This window comes from Ambystoma mexicanum, chromosome 6p, assembly GCF_040938575.1.
Source record: "Ambystoma mexicanum isolate Mex_15411 chromosome 6p, UKY_AmexF1_1, whole genome shotgun sequence".
Classification (NCBI taxonomy): domain Eukaryota; kingdom Metazoa; phylum Chordata; class Amphibia; order Caudata; family Ambystomatidae; genus Ambystoma; species Ambystoma mexicanum.
Genome location: NC_090935.1, coordinates 1497509108 through 1497531386, shown reverse-complemented (window position 1 = coordinate 1497531386; position 22279 = coordinate 1497509108). Strand labels below are relative to the sequence as shown.

Here is a 22279-nt window from a genome sequence, read left to right as displayed (position 1 = left end):
CATGGTTGATGCAACAAAAGATCAAGCGACTCTCTTAGCGATGATTATGACGAAACAAACCCAGCTTGAATCCAACGTCCAGGATATGGCAATCACGTCTAGCGGACATGGCAAGAGTAGATCGCATAGAAAACAGGATTTAATGGAAAGTGTCAACAATAACAAAAAAATTAATAGTTGAAAAAGCAAAAAAACATCTAGACCTCCTTCAGCAACTGCAATTAATTACGAAAGAAATACAAACTGAGGAAAAAACTGATACTAATGTCATCAACACTGACCAGACTCCACAGTATGAAATGCAAACAATTACGATTGAAATAAGTAATCCCTCATTCCCGACAATCCCAGGCACTAATGAACCCCCGATGTGCACACCTTTTGACATCTTTGATTTAACCAAACGAGGAACTGTAGGGCAAGACGTCTTGAACAAACCAATGCATAAAAAACTTCTAAAGGAAACACAATCGGGATCGCGTGCGTTCCTTAGAAAAATGCAAACAGTACAAAAATCACCAAGCGATAAAACAATTAAGCAACGTAATGCAACCAAGAACATAGTGCAAAAGGGTTTGAACAAAAACACGGCAACACCTAATACATCGAGACCTATACGTCAAACAGTTAATCAACTACTGCCTGAACCATTGGACGAGCTAATAGCAGAAATCAACCATGATGCAATAAACATGTCAGTAAACCAGTTTCCGACACTAGAGATATTGACAACTGATGAATCGTTGGAAGGCAATCCAATCTGTATACATTCACAAGATGAGGCATTGATAGTTCTAGATGAATGCTATGATACGTCCACGGCTAGTGCGATAAATATGCAAAGTTCTGATGAACGATCAAACAACATCTCACTTACATACTCATCGGTCTCGAATGAGGAAACATGGTTATCTTCAGAAATGCAGGAGAGTGGAAAAGAAATTATACACCAGTGTCCTGTGGTAGTCCTCCCATCATGAAACCAAAGTTTCAGAATCCACTGAGTACTATGCACGCCTACAGAATAGCATTGTTCCAAACAACTACAAGTACAGAAGCGCCGTTAATGCTCAATAGAACCAATACTTTGCGTTTATTCAAAGCCATACCCCAAGTGAATTCAAAAGGATCGGACGATATCGAAGTAATTATGTTCCCAAATAAGTCGCATGGAAGAAGCTCACATTGATTTCTACACAGAGATCATGCAGCGTGTCCTAGCGACAAACTATCAACTAGAAAAACTAGGATTTAAAACAGAAGACATTTTTGTAACCAGAAGCATGGCAGAAATAAAATCCAATAACATAGCTCTATCGGACCTAAATAAAACGAATAAAGAAAGGGACGGGACAAATAGACGTAAAAGTTGGCGAGAGTCCACACGTACCCCAAAACAAAGATACAGACCTAAAATGGATAATCAAAACCAAGGGAGTAGGAAAACATACCTATTACAACCAAAGAGTAAAGCGGTCCACTCAAATAAAATATCCTTAACCTCATGGAACATGAGGGGTCACAAACATCTTCTTGAAGATCCTTCAATAAATCTTGCAGAATCAGAAATAATCTGCTTACAAGAAACTTTATTGACTGAAGAGGTACTATGTGAGGGATATATAACTTGGCTGAATCCTGCAATAACTTCGAATTTGGGTAGACCGGCTTCTGGAATGATGATTCAAACGAAAATCATGCCTACATGGTCAATAATAGCAAAAAAAGAACATCCATCCATGGGCTCAATATATCACCATTCGTATGCCTATTTATAAAGACAACAGTCCGACAGTGTTTGGATTCCTGTTGTATTTCAATCTTTAACATCTATTGGAACCCTGCTGCTATTAGCGACAACAAATAGCCTCGATATGTGAGGAAATCAACACTATCGCTCTTTCTAACAGCGGAAGTGAATTTATCATAGTAGGAGATTTTAATATACGTCTATTCAACAAAGGACATAAATGTAACATCCAAGAAATGTCGAGTCTTGCATGAAAATGGATTAAAGAAATGAGAATTTGTAACATCATTCTAAGTGACCAACCTACAAACGATAAAGGCTTTCCACACCTGACCTGGACATCCGAAAATTCCATCTCAATCATTGATTACATATTGATCTCAGAAAGTTTACAGAAACTAATAATTTCAACCAACAACATACCACACTGGGATCACCACCAAATATTAATCACATGGACCGCTCAAAAAAACAAAAACACATCGCTTAAACTTACCAGAACTTGAAGTGACTAATGGACTTAATAAGCTAAGAATTAAACGACATCAAGTATCAGAAATACTTTCTTCCTTTGAAGAAGCGCCTCTTAAAGACCATGCAAAATTGAATTATGGATGGATCCTAGAAAAATACAAATATGCTCAATCAAGATCCAAGTACAAATCTAAGCATCTTCATGGCCATCAATATAATACAGAAATTAATGGAAAAAAAACAGGAACATCAAAAGAAACTACGGCAACTGAAAAAAAAGAACCTGATTTCGAAATCCAAATGAAAAAAGAAAAACAAAAATATTATAACTTTTTAAAGGCAAATAAAGCTATGATGAAACAAAATGATGCTGAAGTAATTCTGGCGGGATTACAAAGAAAAAACACGAGATTTTTATGGTCAATGATGAACGATGTTTCAAAACAATGATCCAAGAAGTAGTCTCATATATGGGTCAAACATTTCTCAGAAGTGTACAAGATCAAATCACAGAACTCGACCAAAGACAGAGAAAATGACGTATGTCCTTGGAACCTCAATTGAGATGTAGATGATCTAACAAATGCAATCAAAGCCCTAAATTCATCCCGAGCACCAGGTCCGGGTAGACTGTCTAACACAATTCTTAAAGCACCTCCGGAAGAATGGGCAAAATCTTTTCTTCATTTGCTTCAACTCATAGAAAAAAGAAAGGAGATCCCATACACATGGACAGTTGCTATTTTGATTCCAATCTACAAGGCAGGAGACCGAAAGAACCTGGGTATTTATAGACCAATAGCCCGCTTAGATCCGCTGGCAAAACTATTCGCAAGTTATCTCCAAAAAAACTTAACTGGGCAGCAAATAACGGAAAGCAAGCAAAAAGACAAACGGGCTTTGTCACCAAGATTGGAACTAATGTAAACCTTTTGTTATTGAATATTGTAAAAGCAGAAGCAATTGCCAGAAACCAACAAGTCTCTGCTCTCTTCATAGATCTGAAAATGGCATTTGATTCCGTAAACAGGCATAAACTTTGGACCAAACTAACTTCATGGGGTTGCCCATCTTGTATTCTAAACCCAATAAAACAACTGTATTCAAATACATCTGTTCGAGTACGTTTAACAAACGATGGTATGGTCACGGAACCCATCCCTACTTGGAATGGGTTGAAACAAGGATGCCCTTTAGCCGTTTGTTTATACAACTTGTATACCAATGATTTTGGAGAAAAAATACAAAACCCCAAAGCAAATCCACCTAAAATGAACAGTGAATCAATTCAAACGTTAATTTATGCTGGCGATATCATCATACTCGATAAAACTCCGAAAGGCTTAAAAGAAACACTGGACAAAGCACAAGAATACATGATAGAAAACGATTTGCAAATTAACACTTGCAAAACAAAGGTTATGAAACTTTTTACGCAGAACAGGAAAATCCAACATCCCACAAAAATTCTGCTAGAAAGCCAAGAAATTTCTACAACAAAGACAATAAAATACTTGGGTGCTTTGATTAATCCCTCAAAAAACGAAAAAGAATGGAACGGACACATTGAGGGAAAGGTAATATCCTTGGCAAGTTAAGGGAGGTTTTTTCACCTGGAATACGGAACATACTCGGCAAAAGCAACAACCCTGTTATATAAGCAAAAGGTAATTCCGATATTAACCTACGCCAGCGAAACCTTAATAAATCAGAAGGCAATCAATTGGTCTTACCTAGAAGGGTTATATTGGCGGAAGACGCTAGTTCTGCCAAACTCATTTCCAATAGCAAGAATTCGATTTGAACTGGGACTACAGTCCATACAATCTATAGTGTCATGGAAGCAGATGGATCTTTATAGAAAAATAATCTCAGAAGATAAGATAGTCATTGCAAATACTAAAAGAAAAAGAACTAGCCTTTCAAATTTCAGCTCTTTCGAAATGGACTACGAAGATTAAAAGAAAAATGCAAATAGAAGAAATTACAGAAGAAATGTTGATTAAAAGACCCCAGCAGGCGAAACGAAAACTAAAAACTAACGACTGGATAAAAACGACAGAGGTCCAAACAAGTTACACACGCTACCTTAAATGTGAAACTGAGGTAAGAGCCCTCAATGTATTACCCCACTATTTAATTCAATTTCCAGACAGTCCAATTCGCGATCTATTTCTGCGATTTTGATTTAATATCTTACCACCTCGAGACTATTTATCAATGATAGACTAAACAGCCAACGTATCCCCGGTCTGTAGATTCTGCAAAGAAGTGAAAGTAATAGAAAACTTATTTCACCTGATCATGGTCTGCCCAGCGTTGAAAGAAAAAAGAGAACTGTACAGAGATTTCTTCAAGATTTCGAAAAAACTGATGACAGAAGGATGGGCAAATTTGCTAGAAGGAAAGGACAAATGGCTCATCATTATAGTAATCAAATTCTGGATGGAGATTACAAAAGAGACTTAATTGACTAAAAGTAATGAAATGTGTAAAAAATGAAATTGAGAGAGAATCATAAATGAAAAGTTTGTAAAACCAAACACAACATTTTAATTTAAAAAAATATATATATATATACTCTAGATTCACAACTGTTAAAACGAAAACAAAACACTGCATTGTTAAATAACCCCCAGTATCCTCTTTCGGTCTTGTCCAATTTCATGCCATTTTCCCAACTGCCATGTCCAGCATAGCTCTTAGAATGTGTAACATTCCCAACTTCAGGACTGTTTGTAGAATTTCCATCTTCTTGACCTGTGTAGACCAATTTTCAACCAGTCCATGGAGCAGTGATAGTAGTTGCATCAATCATGGACAACATATTGGTGGCAGGTAGATGAGGGCATTGGTGAGCCTTAGTGCCTTTAGACCTGTGGACTCCTTGGCTTTGTCAGTTATGTTATAGCATTTTCTCTCAACGTTGGAAAACCTAGCTGTTGCAGGGAAATCACGTAAAAATGGATATAATCCTTCTAGTAGGCAGGCACCCCACGTTTCCGCATAACTCCATTTGCGTCAAAGCTAAGCTTGTATGTGGGATGCCACTTGTCTCCTCACTGTTGCTATGTAATGTATAAAATGGCCCCACTCATAAAGCTAATTCATTCAAAGTTCTGGTATATAATTAGGCCAATGACGCCCAGGTTATTTTCAAGCAGATTATATATTTTGCCATAAGCATAAGATCTGCAAAGTTCCAAGGCTCTACTCGAACAGCTGCAGCAAGGTAGCCCAAAACAGGGCTAGTTGGTCTACTGGTTAGTCCAGGGAACTTCTGAAGGCTCACAAGGCACAGATCCTTGAGCTCTGGTTGATGCTGGTTGTTCCCATTGGTCCAGGAGTCGAAGCACCAGTGAAGGCCTTCAGATCAGGACAGAGGAGCAAGGCTTCAACAAGACTACAGTGGAGTATATGCTGTTCAGCTCCAGAGGTAGCCTTCTGGTTGTCAGCGGGCTGCTCTTCTTCATAGAAGTCTTGGCGCCAATGGTCATCTGACGTTGACCAAGTCCTGCTTTATCCAAGATTCAAACTGGGAGCAAGCCCAAGCCCACCACTCACATATCCTAACTTCACTTCACTGTAAGGTGATGTGTGCAATTGTAAAAATAATAATTTCCTAAAGTGAGACAGTCTCGCAGTACTGACCATCTGAGTAGGGAATAATCGGTTTCCCAATGAGAATTAGCCAAACGGGCAAGGAAAGAAACAGAGTGCCATAGAAATCTATAGAGGAAAAGTTGCATAAAGATCTTTCCTTACAGTTATGAATCCTCTGGTTATTTATCTTCTTGACCATGCAAAATGTGCATTTATGGGTCTCCCTACTTCAACATCTGTAGCAACTCCTGATTACTGCAGCTCTACTGTTTAATTGTAGTGGCTAGAGTGAACACACAACGAACTGCTAAAATCACTGCAGTGGATGCAGGCTTAAGCCAGAATGGAATTGGACACACCGGTAGTATGTAAGGCAGATTCTATAACAGAACCTATGTTAATTGGAGATTAATGTTTACTTCATAACCCCACTGGTTCCCTCTCTTCTGCCAGTACTAAAATGTTGTGTTCTTTGGTTTGATACACAAAACATAAGTGGTTTAACTTTCTCAGTGCTTGGAGCAAAGCACAGGAACTCTCCCTGTTGATCGACTGACGCTATTTAAAAACAGACATATTCTAATTGTATTCAACAGTGTGATGCTTTGTCTCGTATTTACAGCCCCTGGAGACCAACCTATTGGGGACAGTTGTGCTCAGCAAAGGCCTGGTAGCATTATTAAGGCCCATCTCAATTATTTGGAAAGCAGGCATATAGTCTTTCTAGTGTACTTTGTGTAAGCTTAACCTGAATCCCACTTTTGAAAGCAGACATCTCTATGGAACACAAAGGCCACCTTAGAATCTTATGCAATTTTAGTCATTGCCATTGTTGTGGAATGTGGCGAAAGGTGGACATATTTGTAAGGAAAACGTTTTCCCACTTTAGAACTCCTGTAATGTACTATAAAACTCTTCCTATTCCCCAAGTCTCATCCCCCTTTATAGCTTCAGCTCATCTGAAATGCAATATGTAGACTGTTAAGTAGTGCACTGTGGAGGGAAACCCATGTTCTTAGCATCGCCTGGTCTCTAGCATACTTGCAGTATTGATGGTGTTAGGCAAGATTGTATGAAGTAACCTGTGGGAGACTGCACCAGCCTTGTCCTCTTGGCAATAGTGAACCCAACCTTTGGTATAGGCATGTACTACACAAGTTGGTAGTGACTGAGCAGCCAGGCTTATTTCAAGAGGGCTCAATGTGAGCTATAGGGTCACTACACAGAGAATCACAATGACAAGTATACAAATAAACACTCAAGGTTTCTTGATTAAAGAATTATTTATTTGTCAGTTGAATAAGCCTTCTTTTGAAAGGAGCCAATCCATGTAACACAATAATATACTTCAAAATGACACGGTTTCCATAAATCAGTAGATAACCATTTGGGATGTCATGCAGACACTTCCTACACCCTGAGGTGACTTAAATAACTAGGACACTGTGGACATTGATATATCACTAGTGCATTTAGAGCAATACTGAGTTTAGTGTCAAAAGGAAAAGAGGAGGGAATAAAACAACGGTTAACAAATATTCTTAAACATGGTAGTACTTTTTGAACTCTCCAATTCAAAGTAAATTAACCCTTTCCAGGGGAATAGTTAAAGCACAAAGTCAGAGGGTGGAAGAGTCTTTCAGGGATCCAGGTCAGCCAATGTTAATTGAGCAAAAGTCTAGGTGACCTGAAGCACTTCTGGTAGGAAAGTTTTCTTGTACAATGTTTTAGAAGCCTTTTTAGAAAATGAAATCACTGTAGGGCCACAAGCTGGGAGGCCTGCGAAGGGCAAAGCTGCTAGCAACTCTGCAAAAGCAACCAAGACAAGTCTCAACTGGGAGCTAGCAAGGCTACACAAGAGGTAAGTCCCCTTAGTTTTGCAGTATCGTTTGGTTTGAAGAAATTGGTTCCAGCTGGCTTCTGTTCTGTGTAGGTCTGCAGATCCTGTTGTTCCTGGGCCTCAATCATTGGGACAAGAGGGAGGACGTCTGGGGACTCCTGCACTACGAATTGAAGGTTGGCGGCAGCAATGGGCAAACTTCAGATCAGTGGCTCTCGCAAACCGCACCACCACGGTTCTCTGATAACTTTGTGGACTTTCCTCGCATCTGTGGTCCACCACTCTGAGTTGGCTCAGGCTTGGTCAGTCCTGCTTCATGGGCGTCGGAGGATCTTCCTGGAGCTCTGGTCCGACTTAAAAATGACTCGATTCTGGTGTTCCTCTCCCCGTCAGTCGGTTCCTGCAACAGCAATGGAAGTACAGCCAGCTCCAATAGGATGTCCAGACGAGTTTGCTTTGGGGTTGATTGGTCCCTCCAACCCAAGGGGAGGAGTCGTCCAGTGCAGGGTTTCTCTAGTCTAGGCGAATTGAGAGCTTCAGCAATGCAGCAGGGCTTCACTGGGCAACCAACGGTCCAAGAGTTGCATCAAGCGTCTCTTCCAAGTTCTTCTTCGGATGCCTTCATCCAGTGGTTGACTCTGCCTTCTAAGCAAAAAGCCTTGTCTTTTATGCAGGTTTCTCCCATTACTTTGCAGCCTAGCTGTCGCTCACACAGCAGGGTGGCTGTCCTCCAAGGACAGCCAGCTAATCAGTCACCTTCAGGTGCATTCCTGTAACCAAGGGGATTAAGCACAGGGAGTTTCCTCCCTCACTTCCTGCCCTGCCAGACATGCTGGAGCCAGAGGCGGACTTCACCAGTGAATTATATTAATAATAAATTGTACGGAAGCAGTAATGAAGTTTAAATTAATGAAATGGATGTAATGAGTGCAATGGACAAAATTAACAAACGGGCGAAATGAATAAAGAGAAGAGGATGAAAGATAAATACAAGAGACTGATGAGTACACAGATGATTCCGACTGTACGAGTGCCTGGCATAAATGGAAAGTACAGAATAGATGATTTCAAGTACATGAGATGAGAGCAGTGCATGAAATGGATAGAGAGCACGGAACAGATCCAGTGCGTATGACAAGTGACATGGCCTGAATCCATAATGCATGATGAAGAACTAAGTGAATGGAGTGGATGAAATCGTTAGAATGGATGAAGCGCGTGGAACGGATGAGAGCGCTGAGCTGATGAGTGTGTAGAACGGATGAGTGTGTAGAACGGATGAGTGTGTAGAACGGATGAGTGTGTAGAACGGATGAGTGTGTAGAACGGATGAGTGGGTACAAAGGATGAGTGTATAGAGCGTATGAATGTGTAGAGCAGCTGATTGTGTAGAGCGGATGAGTGCGTAAGTGTGGATGTGGCTGTAGAGCGGATGTGGCTGTAGAGCGGAGGAGAGTGTAGAACGCAGGAGCAGATGAATGTGCTGACCGGACGAGTGTATAGAGTGGATGAGTGTTTAGAGCGGATAAGTGCGTGGAAAGAACGAGTGCACAGAGCATGATGGGTGCGCACAGCGTGATGGGTGCGCGGGGCAGGGGGGTACGCAAGAGCAAGTGAGTGCGTAGAGCGGGTGAATGAGTAGAGCGGGTGAATGCGTAGAGCATGAGAGGGCATAAAGCAGACGAGTCCGTAGGGCGCATGAATGCATAATGTGGATGAGTTGCGTAGGACGGATGGAATGGGTGACGTATGTGGATGGATGAGTGCGCAGAACGGATGAGTGCGTATGACCGGATGGAGCGGGTGAAGTATATAGATGGAATGGGGACGGATGGAATGGGGACGTAGAGTGGATGAGTTGCGTCGGACGGAACGGGTAAAGTATGTGGATGGAATAGTGATGTAGGTGAATGGAATGGAGACGTATGTGGATTGAAAGGATGAAGTAAGTCGAAGGTAACGATGTAACATGTGAAAGGTACGGGCGAAATATGTGGAAGGTACAGATGAAAAATGTGGAAGGGGTGCATAAAACAACTTGGAATTCACGGAAATGATCGGAGTACATGAACTGATGCGAGTGCATGGAACAGATCAGTCCATTTCATGCACTCTGGAGTGCGTGGAACAGACTAGAGTGCATAGAAGTGCACGACATACATGAATGGTTTGGAATACATGTAACGTTTGAAAGAGCATGTAAACCGTCTTATCACATCACCATGCTTACTCTCCTCTTTACACCACCACTCAACTAGAACACAGAGATACTATGACACCATTCGGTATAGCTGTTCTCATACGAACATCTGCCTCATACTCCACATCACTCGAACTAATCACTGCTGGTTTCACACCCCCCAGCCAGGCGTTCTCCTCAGGCCTAACGCAGCCAGAACCGGTCTGGATAAAACCTACCAGAACAAACACTTACCCCTTATCTCTCAACCACCACACCTACCGCTATGAAGCAGCTATTAGACGAATGCCACACCAGCTGCACACATATCCGGTGCTCACAAGCACCTTTGATTCTCTCTGCTCTCTCTACTGACTTGAACTTCGGTTCCCGAGGGCGTTCAACCTACCAGCGCCTTCAGACCATACCAATGGTACATAAGGCGCTATATAAATGCAAAGTAACATAACATAACAAAGACAAAACTAACAAAGGGAACAAACTTCGTTTGGCGCGCAGAGTAAATCTCAAGAAGGACCTTTCCAACAAGAAATGGTGAAAGACTGGTGCCATTTTGACAAAATGGGCACCCATGGGTGTTTTACTGCAGCTGCAATTGCAGCCCATGGTAAAAACACACAATGGTAGGAAAGATAAACCACTGCCACCAGCCATTAATTGTAGAAAGGGTAACATAAAAAATGTACATTAGAAACTAGACAAAGGAGATACTTAGTAACCCCTCCAGCACCCTATTGTAAGATGGTGTGTGCTGGGTCTAGAAAGTTACAAAATGTAAAGGCAATTTCATTTTGCTGCTCTTTGAAACAGTTTCACAAAGAGAAGGTATTTAAACCTTTAGGAAATCTAAGACTTCCCTGTGTCACTGCACTGAAGGTGCTGTGTGTCACAATGTAAAGATGATGCCTATGGAGTTTGTCGGACTCCAAAGTCAAAAAGAAACAGAGTCCAAATCACAGAAAAAAACAGGAGTGGGGAAAAAGTTCTCACTCTCCAGGTTAGAAATTAAAAGTCCTAACGTCCAACAAAAAGAGCTGGGGCTCTCTAAGGTAGGAGGGAATTAGCAAATTTCTGAGAATTCTCCTTAACAGATACCAAGGATGTTGTTGCTCTCAAACATTAACAGAAAGAACTTGCAACGGGTGTGGCCTTTAGGAATCGTACATTTAAATCCACATTTACTTGAACATAGTACGCAAGAGCATGACTAAATGTAGTTTGCATGTTGCTAAATCTAGATTTCTAAATCGTGGCAATGTTACTGATTTTAAATGCGCACTCAGTTATCTAGAGATTTTGTTTGCATAATGTTTCTCTTGAACAATACTAATTTGTTATATATACTGGGATGTGGGCTCAATAGATGGGCATTTTTCTGGTGGAAATGTATAGTGGGAAGTGACCGGGTACAAGTAAGCTTGGCAAGTTTTGTTTTTAAGGCGAACAGGTCATGTTAATGTCTTACTATGAGATAAGCCAGTAACTGTTACCGTTGGGCCCCTTTGTAAAACATGTTAACCCTGCAATCTTTTTCTGGGCTGTTTCGTTTGACCTAGGTGGGAAGCCGCTTAACTCTGCAGATAAACAACTGCTATTAGTAGCAAATGCACACATGCACTGGGACCCTGAATTTTCAGATGTGAAACTGATACAGACCATGATGTTCATCTCTGAACTCAAAATGATACTCGAAAAGTCTGCCATTCGGCCTGGCAGCCCACCAATGGATCCCAATGCCATTCCACTGGTTTTGTGCGCTGATCTCAATTCTTTGCCAGATTCAGGTGAGAGAACACTAGGATTTATTTAGTATTTGTTTCTGTATTATAGCACAAAACTACACATTTCCAGATTAAGCATGTGGCCATATTGTCTTTTTGCAAATATGAATGCATTTTTATATAGGAAACGTTAAAAACTGACAATTATATGCTGTTTTGTTTGGCTACAGTTTATCTTGTCATTTTGTCCCCTTAAGTGAACTAGCCTATAATACATTTTCAGCTCATTGTGTGACTAGAAAGCTGCACTCCGGTCATCTGCCAAAACTCAAAGCAGATTCAGAGCAAAACGTTGTGCACACATTTGGTATCGACTTAAGTGTATTAATACACATGGACAAAATTGATGCATTTCCTCCTTAACGGTGAACTCTCTGAAGAATCTTTAAAATGTATTTTTTCAGCTGTTTCTTTTCGCTTTGTGCTCAAATTGCCCCAGTATTTACAATTCTTACCATATGGCAAGATGGACATCTCTTTTCATATTGGGTATACTTTTGTCAGATCAAGGAAACTCTGGCCCACACATATCTAGTCCCTGTGCAATGGTGCCAAAGAGTTAGGTAATGAGTACAAACCAGTCTTTACCAGTAATTTTTGTTTTATTCTTTATAAAAAAAAAGGGGTTGTTCCGACTTCTGGGGTTTATGAGGCGAGGAATTCCATTTCACTGGCCGGGATATCAATTCACAATCTTCTAGGTAGAAACCTCAATGGAAATCTGGGAGAAAGATTTGAGAGTGGTTAGGTTGGTGTTTATTTTAAAAAGTTGGTATCTGGGATGCCCATTTTCTGTGCATTGTTTTCTGTATTCAGGATAAGGATTTGTTTTGAATAAGTCTTTGTATTTTTTGTATTTGTTTTATTTGTAACGCGCACCATCAGGCCTGGAGGCATCAGGGTGCAACTTGTGCACATTTGCATACAGAGTATATAAATATACATCATTTTAAGCACTGGGCAAAGTACATACATAGTAATCAACGAGTGTAAAATATACATAATTTACAGGGCAAATATATTGCATGAGACTAAGAGACAAAGGTGTACAGTAGGCAAGGTAAGTGGGCCAATGCTGGTGGAGCTATGGTGTTCAAGGCATGTTTCAATGCTGATTGAAGAGTCATGATTTTGTTTTGGACTTGAATATGTTCAAATCTTCTGATCTGATGGTGATAGGGAGGGCATTCCATAGCTTGGAGGCAAGGACATGGAAGCTAGTGCCCCCCGCTTTTTGAAGTTTGAACCTAGGGATCGATAAACAGTAGGTCTGGGTGGTTCTTTGAGGTCGGGTAGGCGCATGGCGGGATAGCCGAGTGCAGAGGTACAGGGGGCCTTGTTGGCAGGCATTTGTGCGTGAGGGCAAGTGATTTCAGAGAAATTCTCTGCTTAACGGGTAGCCACTGTAGATTGGTTCTGGTTTCAGAGATGTGATGTTTTCGAGGGATGTTTAAGGCAGCTCTAATAGCGTTGTTTTGGGTGATTTGTAATTTATTCAGGTCCTCTTGGCTAGTTTCTAGGGAGAGGGCGCTACCATAGTCTATTTTAGTCATGATGAGGGTTCTGGCTAGTGTGACGCTATTTGGAGTAGTCAGAAATGGCCTGCAAGCTGCGATAAGTTTGCAGGTGTATGTAGGGGCTGATCTACCTGCATTTGTTTGTCGAGATAAGGATAGAGTGGCGTCAAGGTAAAAGCCTAAGGTTTTTGTCTTTCGAAACTTGGATGGTATTACCGTCGATGATAAATGACTGGTAGGACGACTCAAGTTTGCTAAGGCGTTGGTAGTGCCCAGGATCAGGAGCCTGTCTTGTCGTCATTAAGGCATTGCTGGTGTTGGGCCATCCAGGCTTGGCAGTCTAGAGATTTTGCCACTTATTACATGTGTGAATCAAGGAGTTTTTGTAACGACTGACATGCCACATTTTGTGCAAGCTAGGGCCAAGCCATGTACTAATTTGAGGTCACTATATTGATGCTGCTGTTGAAGTCTAGACTTGCACATATAAAGGAATTTTGGGGGGATTGGATTTGATTTTATTGTATTAACTTTATAAGATGTATATAATGTGTTTATGATGTGTTACTTTGTATATAGTTAAACTAAAAAAAAGTTCAACAAAAAAAAAATTGCATCATGTGAGTGACAAAATTAACACTGACAATAAAAGCTGTTAGGGCAGAATTCCATTTTAGGGTTCTACCGTCTCATTTTATGGGACCCCCTACTCTTTTTTTGCTTTTTGCCTCTATTTTTTTTATTTACTTTGTTGGTCAAAGGCACTTTAGCAAAAGTCCTCCTGCCACTACATTCCTTTCTTCTATAATTTATGTATATGGAACTGGGTCACCCATAAGGTGCCCAGTCCCCATTTGTGTCCTAGGTGATTTTATTGGTTTTAGGGGGTAGGCTGGTGGCAGCTAATGTTTAGTTTTAGCTTCACTAGGGGTGCAAGCGGGTGTACTGCATTAGAAGCCCAATGTGCCGTTTTGGTGGCCATTGGGGTACTAATGTGTCTTAAGTCCTACTCTGTCCTTTTGTTTAGAGGCTTCCTTAGTTCAGGGAAACCATATGGCAGGCCATAAAATTGCAGTTCCTGCCACATGAGCTTTATGTAAGCCCACAATGACAGCCTTGAGGTGGTTTGGACTGGTGTAGACCAGTTCCTGGCACTAGGCAGGGCATTACACTTCTTGGGTTTCTGGGCCTGAGCGTGTATCGGTTTATGAGGCTAACCTCATTGGCTGGCCGCCAATACCTTTATTTTAAATCCCCCTGATGGGATTGGTTGGCTGGCAGAAGTCAGCTCCTATGAATGAAGGGATATGCAGAGGAAACCCTGTTCTGAGCTCAGAGCTGCTGGATTTTTGGTGGATGATCAGGTTGTCTTACCTGCTTGGACTTTCGGCCGTTTCCCTCTGTTGCTGCATTTTTAGGCCCTCTTCTGGCCATACTGGCTGTATGCAGTAGCCTGGACCATGCTCTGGTTTGGATCCTTAGCTGCTGAATGTCTTTCGTGAGATTTCCTCATCCTGCTCTTGGTCCTGCTAAGCGGCCAGGCCTTGAATATTAGGGCTATTTTTTGGGCTATTTTACTGCATTCACTCCTACGTCTCTTCCCCTTTCCTCCATACTGTGTCAGCGTCCCTCGCTAGGGACTGGAGACAACCCTTTTCACCCAGATCTTGCTTTAAATTTAGATGCACACAGGGGCACGCCCTGGGAGCATGCGCTCCCCTGACTCCGCCCACTGGCGCCACTCCGGAGTCCTTTTTTCTGCATCAATAAGAACGGACCGCTTTCACCAGCGCTCCTGGGTTAGGCCTCTGGGCCAGTAATTCCATGCGTTCTTCCACAGAGAAGTACTTTTCTTTCTTTTTTCAAATCAGGTAGCGCTCTGTCCTCTGGCACCACGCACCTCCCTGGCGCATGTCGACATCCACAGGCTTCAGCAGGTGTCCAGCCTGCGAGGGTATTCTTCCTACGTCTGACCCCCACGCTCGGTCTACGCTGACTTGGCCCCGACCACAGCTGGGAGGGCTGCACCGCGTGCTACGCGCTAACACCACACACTTTGAAGAACAGATTAGCCAGGTGGAGGGAGCTCTTCGGGAAGTCAACTCAAGAGGACCTAATGGGTGAACCGCACGAGTGGGAGGGACCTAGCATGTCCTAGTACCAGCGCACGTACGGAGGCTGATTCAGCTACCAGCCTCCGGGCCGACGGATTGCCTGATCCTACCAGTGACTCTGCTGAGGGACTGCAATGTTCTATTACTGGGTCTCAACTCTAGGGGATACGCTCTAATACTGGACTGATATCTGAGAGGACGCATGTATGCAGCAGTTTCAGCAGCCTCGGATGCCTTATCAGTACGCCACAGCTCCCTGCTCCCAGCACTCCTCCAGCTGCACCGGACTAGCAGGACACACTGGTGGACACGGATGAAGAGGAGTACGCCGACACCCACCCCATCGTCGACCAAAGCATTTCATGAATGGCTAGCGGGGCTGGCTGATTATCTGGGGATCCCTCAACCAGAGGTGGAGCAACCAGAGGCGGGGGTACTGGCAGAGTTTCTCACCCTACGCATAGAACGGGAATCCCATTGCAGAAGGATGTGGTGGCTCTTGCCAAAAAAGGATGGGTCAAATCGCACTCTACACAGCCTACCAATAGGTGCCGCAACGCCAAGTATAGGCAAATGGAAGGGGACCCCCGCCTCTTACTGTCGGTGCACCCCCAACCAGATTCCTCTGTGATTGCGGCAGCTTCACTCTATTAAAAGCCACAATGGTCCTCTGCTACATCAGCGTTGGGCCTCATGGGTAAGGCGACAATACTGGAAGCATATGGAAAGAGTCTATTCCAGCGCTTCACTTCATCTGCGTCGATCCAATATGGATGCCATGCTGGCTGCGGTCAATCTGAGGTTCTTCAAGAGATCGCCGGTTTTCCTCTCTGAGCTCCCGGTGCAGAGCCAGGCGCGCTTCAAAGCTGGGCTGGCTGAAGCCAAGATAGTAACTCAGGACATTATGGAATCCACAGTGGCGCACATTGACGCCTCAGGTCGTACCATGTGTATTGCTACTGAGATGAGGACGACGGCTTGGCTACGGGCTACCAAGTTCAACCCTGATGTCCAGGAGCATATGCTGGACCTTCCTTTCGAGGGGGCGAGCTGTTCCATTCCACGACGGACGAGGAATTGGATAAGAAGAATAGTTCGCAGACTGCCAAGTCCTTATCAATCCTCACTAAGTCCACCCCCAAGGCATACAGCCAGGCGCACCAGCGCTCAGACGAGTGTCCGTCCCTTGGAGGCTTCAGGGGCTTCGTGAAGAGACAGTCCAGGCAACCAGACAGATCCCAGAGTCCGCACAGGCGGAAGTAGCAGAAGGCGGCTCACGGGGGCTTTTTCCAGTCCCCCTCCTCAGCTCAAGCCTCAGAGGGCAAAAGAGTATGACACAACCATCCAGATCCACGAGTCTCCAGTGGGGGGGGGCAGGCTTGCCCTTCACACCCAATGCTGGCACACAAGGTTCTGGACCCATGGATCCTCCGGAGTATCCACAGGCTTCTGGCTCCCTACCCCTCTTTCTCCTCCCCTACCACAGATTGGTACAGCAACTCTGTTGGCAGAAGAATTCACTCGCTCGTAGAGTCAGGCAGTGCAGGAAGTCCCAGCCTCTCAGAAGGGTCTGGGCTTCTATTCACAGATTTTCACCGTACACAAGAACCCACCAGGCTGTCCTGAGAGTTGTTGGATCTTTCCACCTTGAACCTTTTCCTTCTGCTCCAAAAGTTGAAGATGGTTACCCCAGTGCTTATAGGGGAGACATTATGTGCCGGAGACTGGATGTGCTCCCTGTATCTGAAGGATGCCTTCCTACACATCCCGATCTGGCAAACCCATTGGTCCTTTCTGAGGTTCAGGATCATGGGTTTTTATTTCCAATACAACGTTCTACCCTTTGGCCTGAATTAGTCTCCCAGGGTTTTTACAAGACTGATGAACGTGGTGGCAGCCCTACTCCAAGGCGCAGGTTCAGCACATCTACGCGTATCTAGACAACTGGCTAGTCTGGGCAAGGTCTCCGGAGGCCGTACAGTACACTGCATCCTCCCTTATGAGTATACTACACAAGCTGGGATTCTCCACCCTCAAGAAGGCACAGCTGGCGCCCACGCAGAGTCTAACCTTTCTGGGCCTTATCTGGGAGATGAGCTGCTAGAAGATTTTCCCCTCAGCTGACAAGATCTCAGCCATCAAGAGGGCCACAGGTCATTTTCTCAGCAGAGCAGTGACCTCGGAATGGTGGTACCTACACCTCCTAGGCATCATGGCAGCATGTCTTCTGGCAGTTCTCCATGCAATCCTCAAGATGAGGAGGTTGTAACTTCACTTCGCAGCCTCCTGGAGTCAGGAGAAAGGTTCCCATGCGGAGCAGGTCTCCATCCCACACCAAGTCTACCAGGACCTAGTCTGGGGGAGCACAGAGAGCAACCTGTGGATAGGCCGGCCCTTTCGTCAAAGAGCACCCCAGGTCCCCATCACCACAGATTTTTTTCCTAGAGGGTTGGGGAACTACTTTGGACAGCCAGTGTCCATGAGGTATGGTCCTGCCTGGTACATGCAGCCGACATTACCTGGCTCGAGTTGAAGGCCATCTGGTTCTCTCTCAAAGCCTTCCTTCCGATCAGCGGCAGGGCCATTCTCATTCAAACGGACAACTCCACCAGCATGTATTACATCAACAAGCAAGGGGGCACCAGGTCCTCCTCCCTCTGCACCCTGGCAGTCCAGATTTGGACATGGGCTCTGGAGAACATGCACCTGACAGCAATCCACCTCCCGGGGAAGCCGACCTAGAGGCGGACAGACTCAACCGGCTGGGTGTGGACACCTACAAATGGCATTTGAACGAACAGGTGCTGCAGGAGATCTTCAAAAGGGGTGGTGGGGGTCATCCTCAGGTGGATCTCTTTGCCACCTGGTCCAACAGGAGGTGCCCACAGTTTGCATCCTGGTGGGGACAGGGCTGGGGTCTCGCTGGGCAACGTGATGCAGATTGAGTGGAACATGAACGCGTATGCCTTCCTTCCCAACCCCCTGGTCCACAGAGTAATCGGCAAGATCAGGTAGACCTAATTCCTCCACATCATCCGGATAGCGCAGTGTTGACCACCAAGGCCATGGTTCCCGTAACTACTCAGCCTGTCGGATCAGGCCTGATGCACCTTCTGCTGGGCCAAGCACTCCTACTCTCTAAGCAGGGAGGCACGGTCATCGACCTCCGCCCCCAGACGTTAGCCCTCGCAGCGTGGTTCTTGAACAGGTCACACTGAGGCATCTGTATCTGTCACAGGCCAACTTGGACAATATACAGTGCTCCAGGAGCGATGCTACCGGGAGCCAGAACAAAAGCAAATGGACTAGGTTCTGTCACCGGGCCGAATCAAAGGATCTCGATCCCCTGACTTGCACATTCAATGACGTGCTATCCTTCTCGGCACACCTCGCTCTCTCGGGGGTGCAGGTGGACACATGCTACATGTATTTAACGGCCATTGGAGCCTACAGGAACTCAGAGGAAGAGGTATTTTCTTCCTTTAATCCAGTGTTTAAGACATTTGGCAGACCTTACCAGGCTCAATATGCCGATGAAGAAGCCACACCCAGTGTGGGACCTCAATGTGGTATTGGGCACCCTTGCGCATAAACCATTCAAGCCTATGGCGTCCTCTGACATTAGACTAGTCGCCATTAAGACGGCCCTCCTGGTGGGCCTTACCTCGGCACGCTGAATCAGTGAAATCCAGGCCCTGGTCTCTTCAGTGTCTTAGACTAGTTTCCACAAGGACAAGGTGGTGCTTAGAACTCACCCCGCATTTCTACCTACAGTGGTGGTCTCGTTTCACCTAAACGAGGAGATAGTGTTACCAACCTTCTTCATGGACCCCAAGGATGACGCTCAGAGGGTCTTGTACTGTCGAGATGTGAGGGGTGCATTGAGATACTACCTGGACATGACCAAGAGCTTCCACAAGTCGGATGTTCACTTAGTCACCTTCGGTGCGTCAAAGCCTGGCTGTCAAGACTCCAAAGCTTCCATAGCAAGGTGGATGGTTGCGGCTATCGAGGAAGTCTACAAGGGGCAGCCCAAACCACTTCAAGCAAATCAGCATGCCCGCGCTATCAGAGCCAAAGCCACGGCGGTTGTGTTCCAGAGACATGTCCCATGGCAGGTTATCAGTAAGGCTGCTACATGGGTTATGCCCTCAGCCTTCTGCAAGCACTACTGCTTGGATTCTGGCTCCAGGTCGGATGCCGCATTTGGTTAGGCAGTGTTTAGGAACTTATTTTCCTAAGAGAACACCTCTCCATCCTGGGGATAAATTCAGTTGTACTCTCCCATACAGTATGGCGGAAAGGGGACGGAACTTAGGAGTAATTATAAGTTACTCACTGTCGTGACTAACGTACTCGTAGTCCATAGTCCTCTTTGCTCCATAGGTCCCACCATCCTCCCCCCTAATATAACTGGTGTCATTCGGCAATTGTAATATTGTCGACGCATCAAAGGGGACTGAGTAGTGGCGCTGGTGGGCGTAGTCCGGAAGCGCATGCTCACACGTGCCCCTACGAGCATCTAAATTTAAAGGGGAAGATGACTTTTCTGGTGAAAAGGGTTCCGTCTCCCATCCCTTGCGAGGGGCGCCCCTACAGTATGGAGAAAAGGACTATGGACTAAGTTGGTCACAACGGTGAGTAATTTATAAATTCTCAGGCAAGCAAAGGGTTGGCATAACTCATGCAGCCATGAGGCTAAGAAGTCATTGGAAACTCCAGGAATTAGCAGTTTGCACTTATAAAATGACCATATCATCAGCATTATATCTATCCTCTCTGGTCTTGGAAAAATCATTGATCTACGGAAATCCCATGAGAATGCTATCATTAGCAACCCAGTCCATGTATGTCATAAAGACCCACTGTGCTGCATTGAGGACACAGGACAATACTTTGTTCTCGAAATGCTTATCCACAATGGAGAATCTCAGGAATTTCTGGAGGGGTTCCCAAAAATCAGGATGTGCAAGCTAACAACCTTTTGGATCCACTGAACAATGACAGTAGTTCTGACAGCAATTTCACAATATGTTCCTCAAGCCCACCTTTGTTGTTTTCGGGCACTGAGAAAATCCTCAAGGAGAACCCTAATCTTGATGGTTGCAGGGAACTGGCTCTATTGACGCTTGCGCAACTCACCTAAAGGCAGAGGCGTTGCTGGTTTGGGGGTGTTTATTTTTTTTATGGGGCTATATCCCCAGGTCTTTTGGTTGTATCCCCAGATAGAAGCTCAAGGGATACAACCAAAAGACTACCTAGCCCAGAGTTCCGACAGTCCTGACATTGGCTTATCCCTGGATCTTTTTCAGACCTAGTAACACCCCTACCTAAAGGGAAGTATATCTGGTCCGAATTAGGAGGATAACAGGGGAAGGGGACTGGGAAGAAAGACCTATGGATCCCAGGGACAAGGTGCGTCGGCAACAAAGATGAACTGACTGCCAGCCCTCCAGTGGAGAGGATCCAGTGCCTCATGTTAGTTCTTGCGGTAATGGAGGATGCCCTGGTGAAGATGCCCTTAGTAGAAAACCTAGGCTATTTTTTCCAGTGGGTGCTGGAAGAGATAAGGATGCTTAGATGTTCCCATTTGATGGCCACAAAACACTGGTCTTGAATCTTGCTTGGAAAAAGGAGACTGCGGAAACAGTCTGCTCTGCCAGTGATTTGGCTGTCTGAGTAAACTGTTTTCGCTTGTTTAACCCATCTGTCCACAATCCTTTTCTGCACCTAATGAGTACTTAGTCCAGTGCATTCCAGGTTACCAGATTTATTTGTGCCTATGGCCTGGCTAGCTATATGAAGATGTTGTACAAATGGTTCAACAGTGTGCTAAACTATGTATGTGGCCTTTGCATGACCAGACATGAATGCGGCCTGTTTGTCAGCTGAGAGGAGTCGCCCATGCCAGAGTTGGAGAAAGGCATCAGAATACAGCTTACACCCATAAGCATCGAAAAGTGTATCCCTCTTGTTAAAGAGTCAATGACTAAAAAGGGCACTTGTACCCACTGATATGGCATATACACAAAGCTGCTATCAGTGAGTGCTGAGGCTGCAGATTTGAATTTATAGTGTCTTAAACATTTTATCAGTGTATGGGAGCACATGAGGTATCTGCCATAACTTTGGCTCCGCCTAGCACTGTTTTTGCATAGCCACACCCCACATGTTCGCAGCCCTGTGCGCCAGAACCTCAGAGCACATCAGATCACCTGAGCAGCTTGTCTGAGATCAGAACTACACAAAAATCCACAAGTCTCATAATTGTGTCATGAAATGACATGACTGATACATGTCCTCCTTCCCCTATTCTGCAGATGTATCTGGCTATTTCTATGGCTTGGGGCCTCAACTGGAACTTGGGAAGGCTCTTGCTCCTTGTTAAGATGAGGGTCAACCATAGGCACCGGGTGCACACCAGACTGCAGAAGCTGCGGCCGTGGGAGCACAAGCACAGGAGTGCCTACCAGAGTCTGAAGTCTTGCTACCAGAGTAGGTGGTGATTGAGCTGGGGGCGTGAGCACATTGAAAAGACTTTAAAAAGTAGTCCACCAAGGACTGGCAGGGCCAAACCTGTCGCAGAATCGATCCTCCTGACTACTTTATGACCAGCAAGTTGTCAAGGCTGTTGGTCCATGTAGTCGTCACAGGGGCCCATAGTAGCCAACCATCCTTGAGCCTAGAATGTTACAGGTTGTGGGGTAGGCAGAAGGCAACTGTCTGTCAGCCGAGCTGGGGGAGGAAAGGTGCCACAGGATATTTTGGGCTATTGGGGAATTGAGCTTGTGCATCATGAACACTAACTTGTCTCCCATCTCACCAAGGGACGAGCTGGTTGGACAAGCACTTTCTGATGGCTTGTGGCTCTGCTCTTTCCGGAGACTTTATAGGCATGCCACACATTTCACCTGCCATTTTCCATAATTATTGGTTGGACATTTTACGGGAGCCAACAGACTGGTTCCACGGCGATGGAAGGGATTTTTCTTGCCAGCGC

At 44.7% G+C, this 22279-nt stretch overlaps 1 protein-coding gene across 1 annotated transcript in view; it reads left to right on the top strand.

Annotated features, from left to right (window-relative positions):
* The window catches only part of CNOT6L (CCR4-NOT transcription complex subunit 6 like), a 601922-nt gene that overhangs the window by 480629 nt on the left and 99014 nt on the right, over positions 1-22279 (top strand). Inside the window, exon 10 of the mRNA XM_069626338.1 lies at positions 11424-11651. Coding sequence (XP_069482439.1) covers positions 11424-11651 — 228 coding nt within the window. The remainder of the gene's footprint in view (positions 1-11423; positions 11652-22279) is intronic.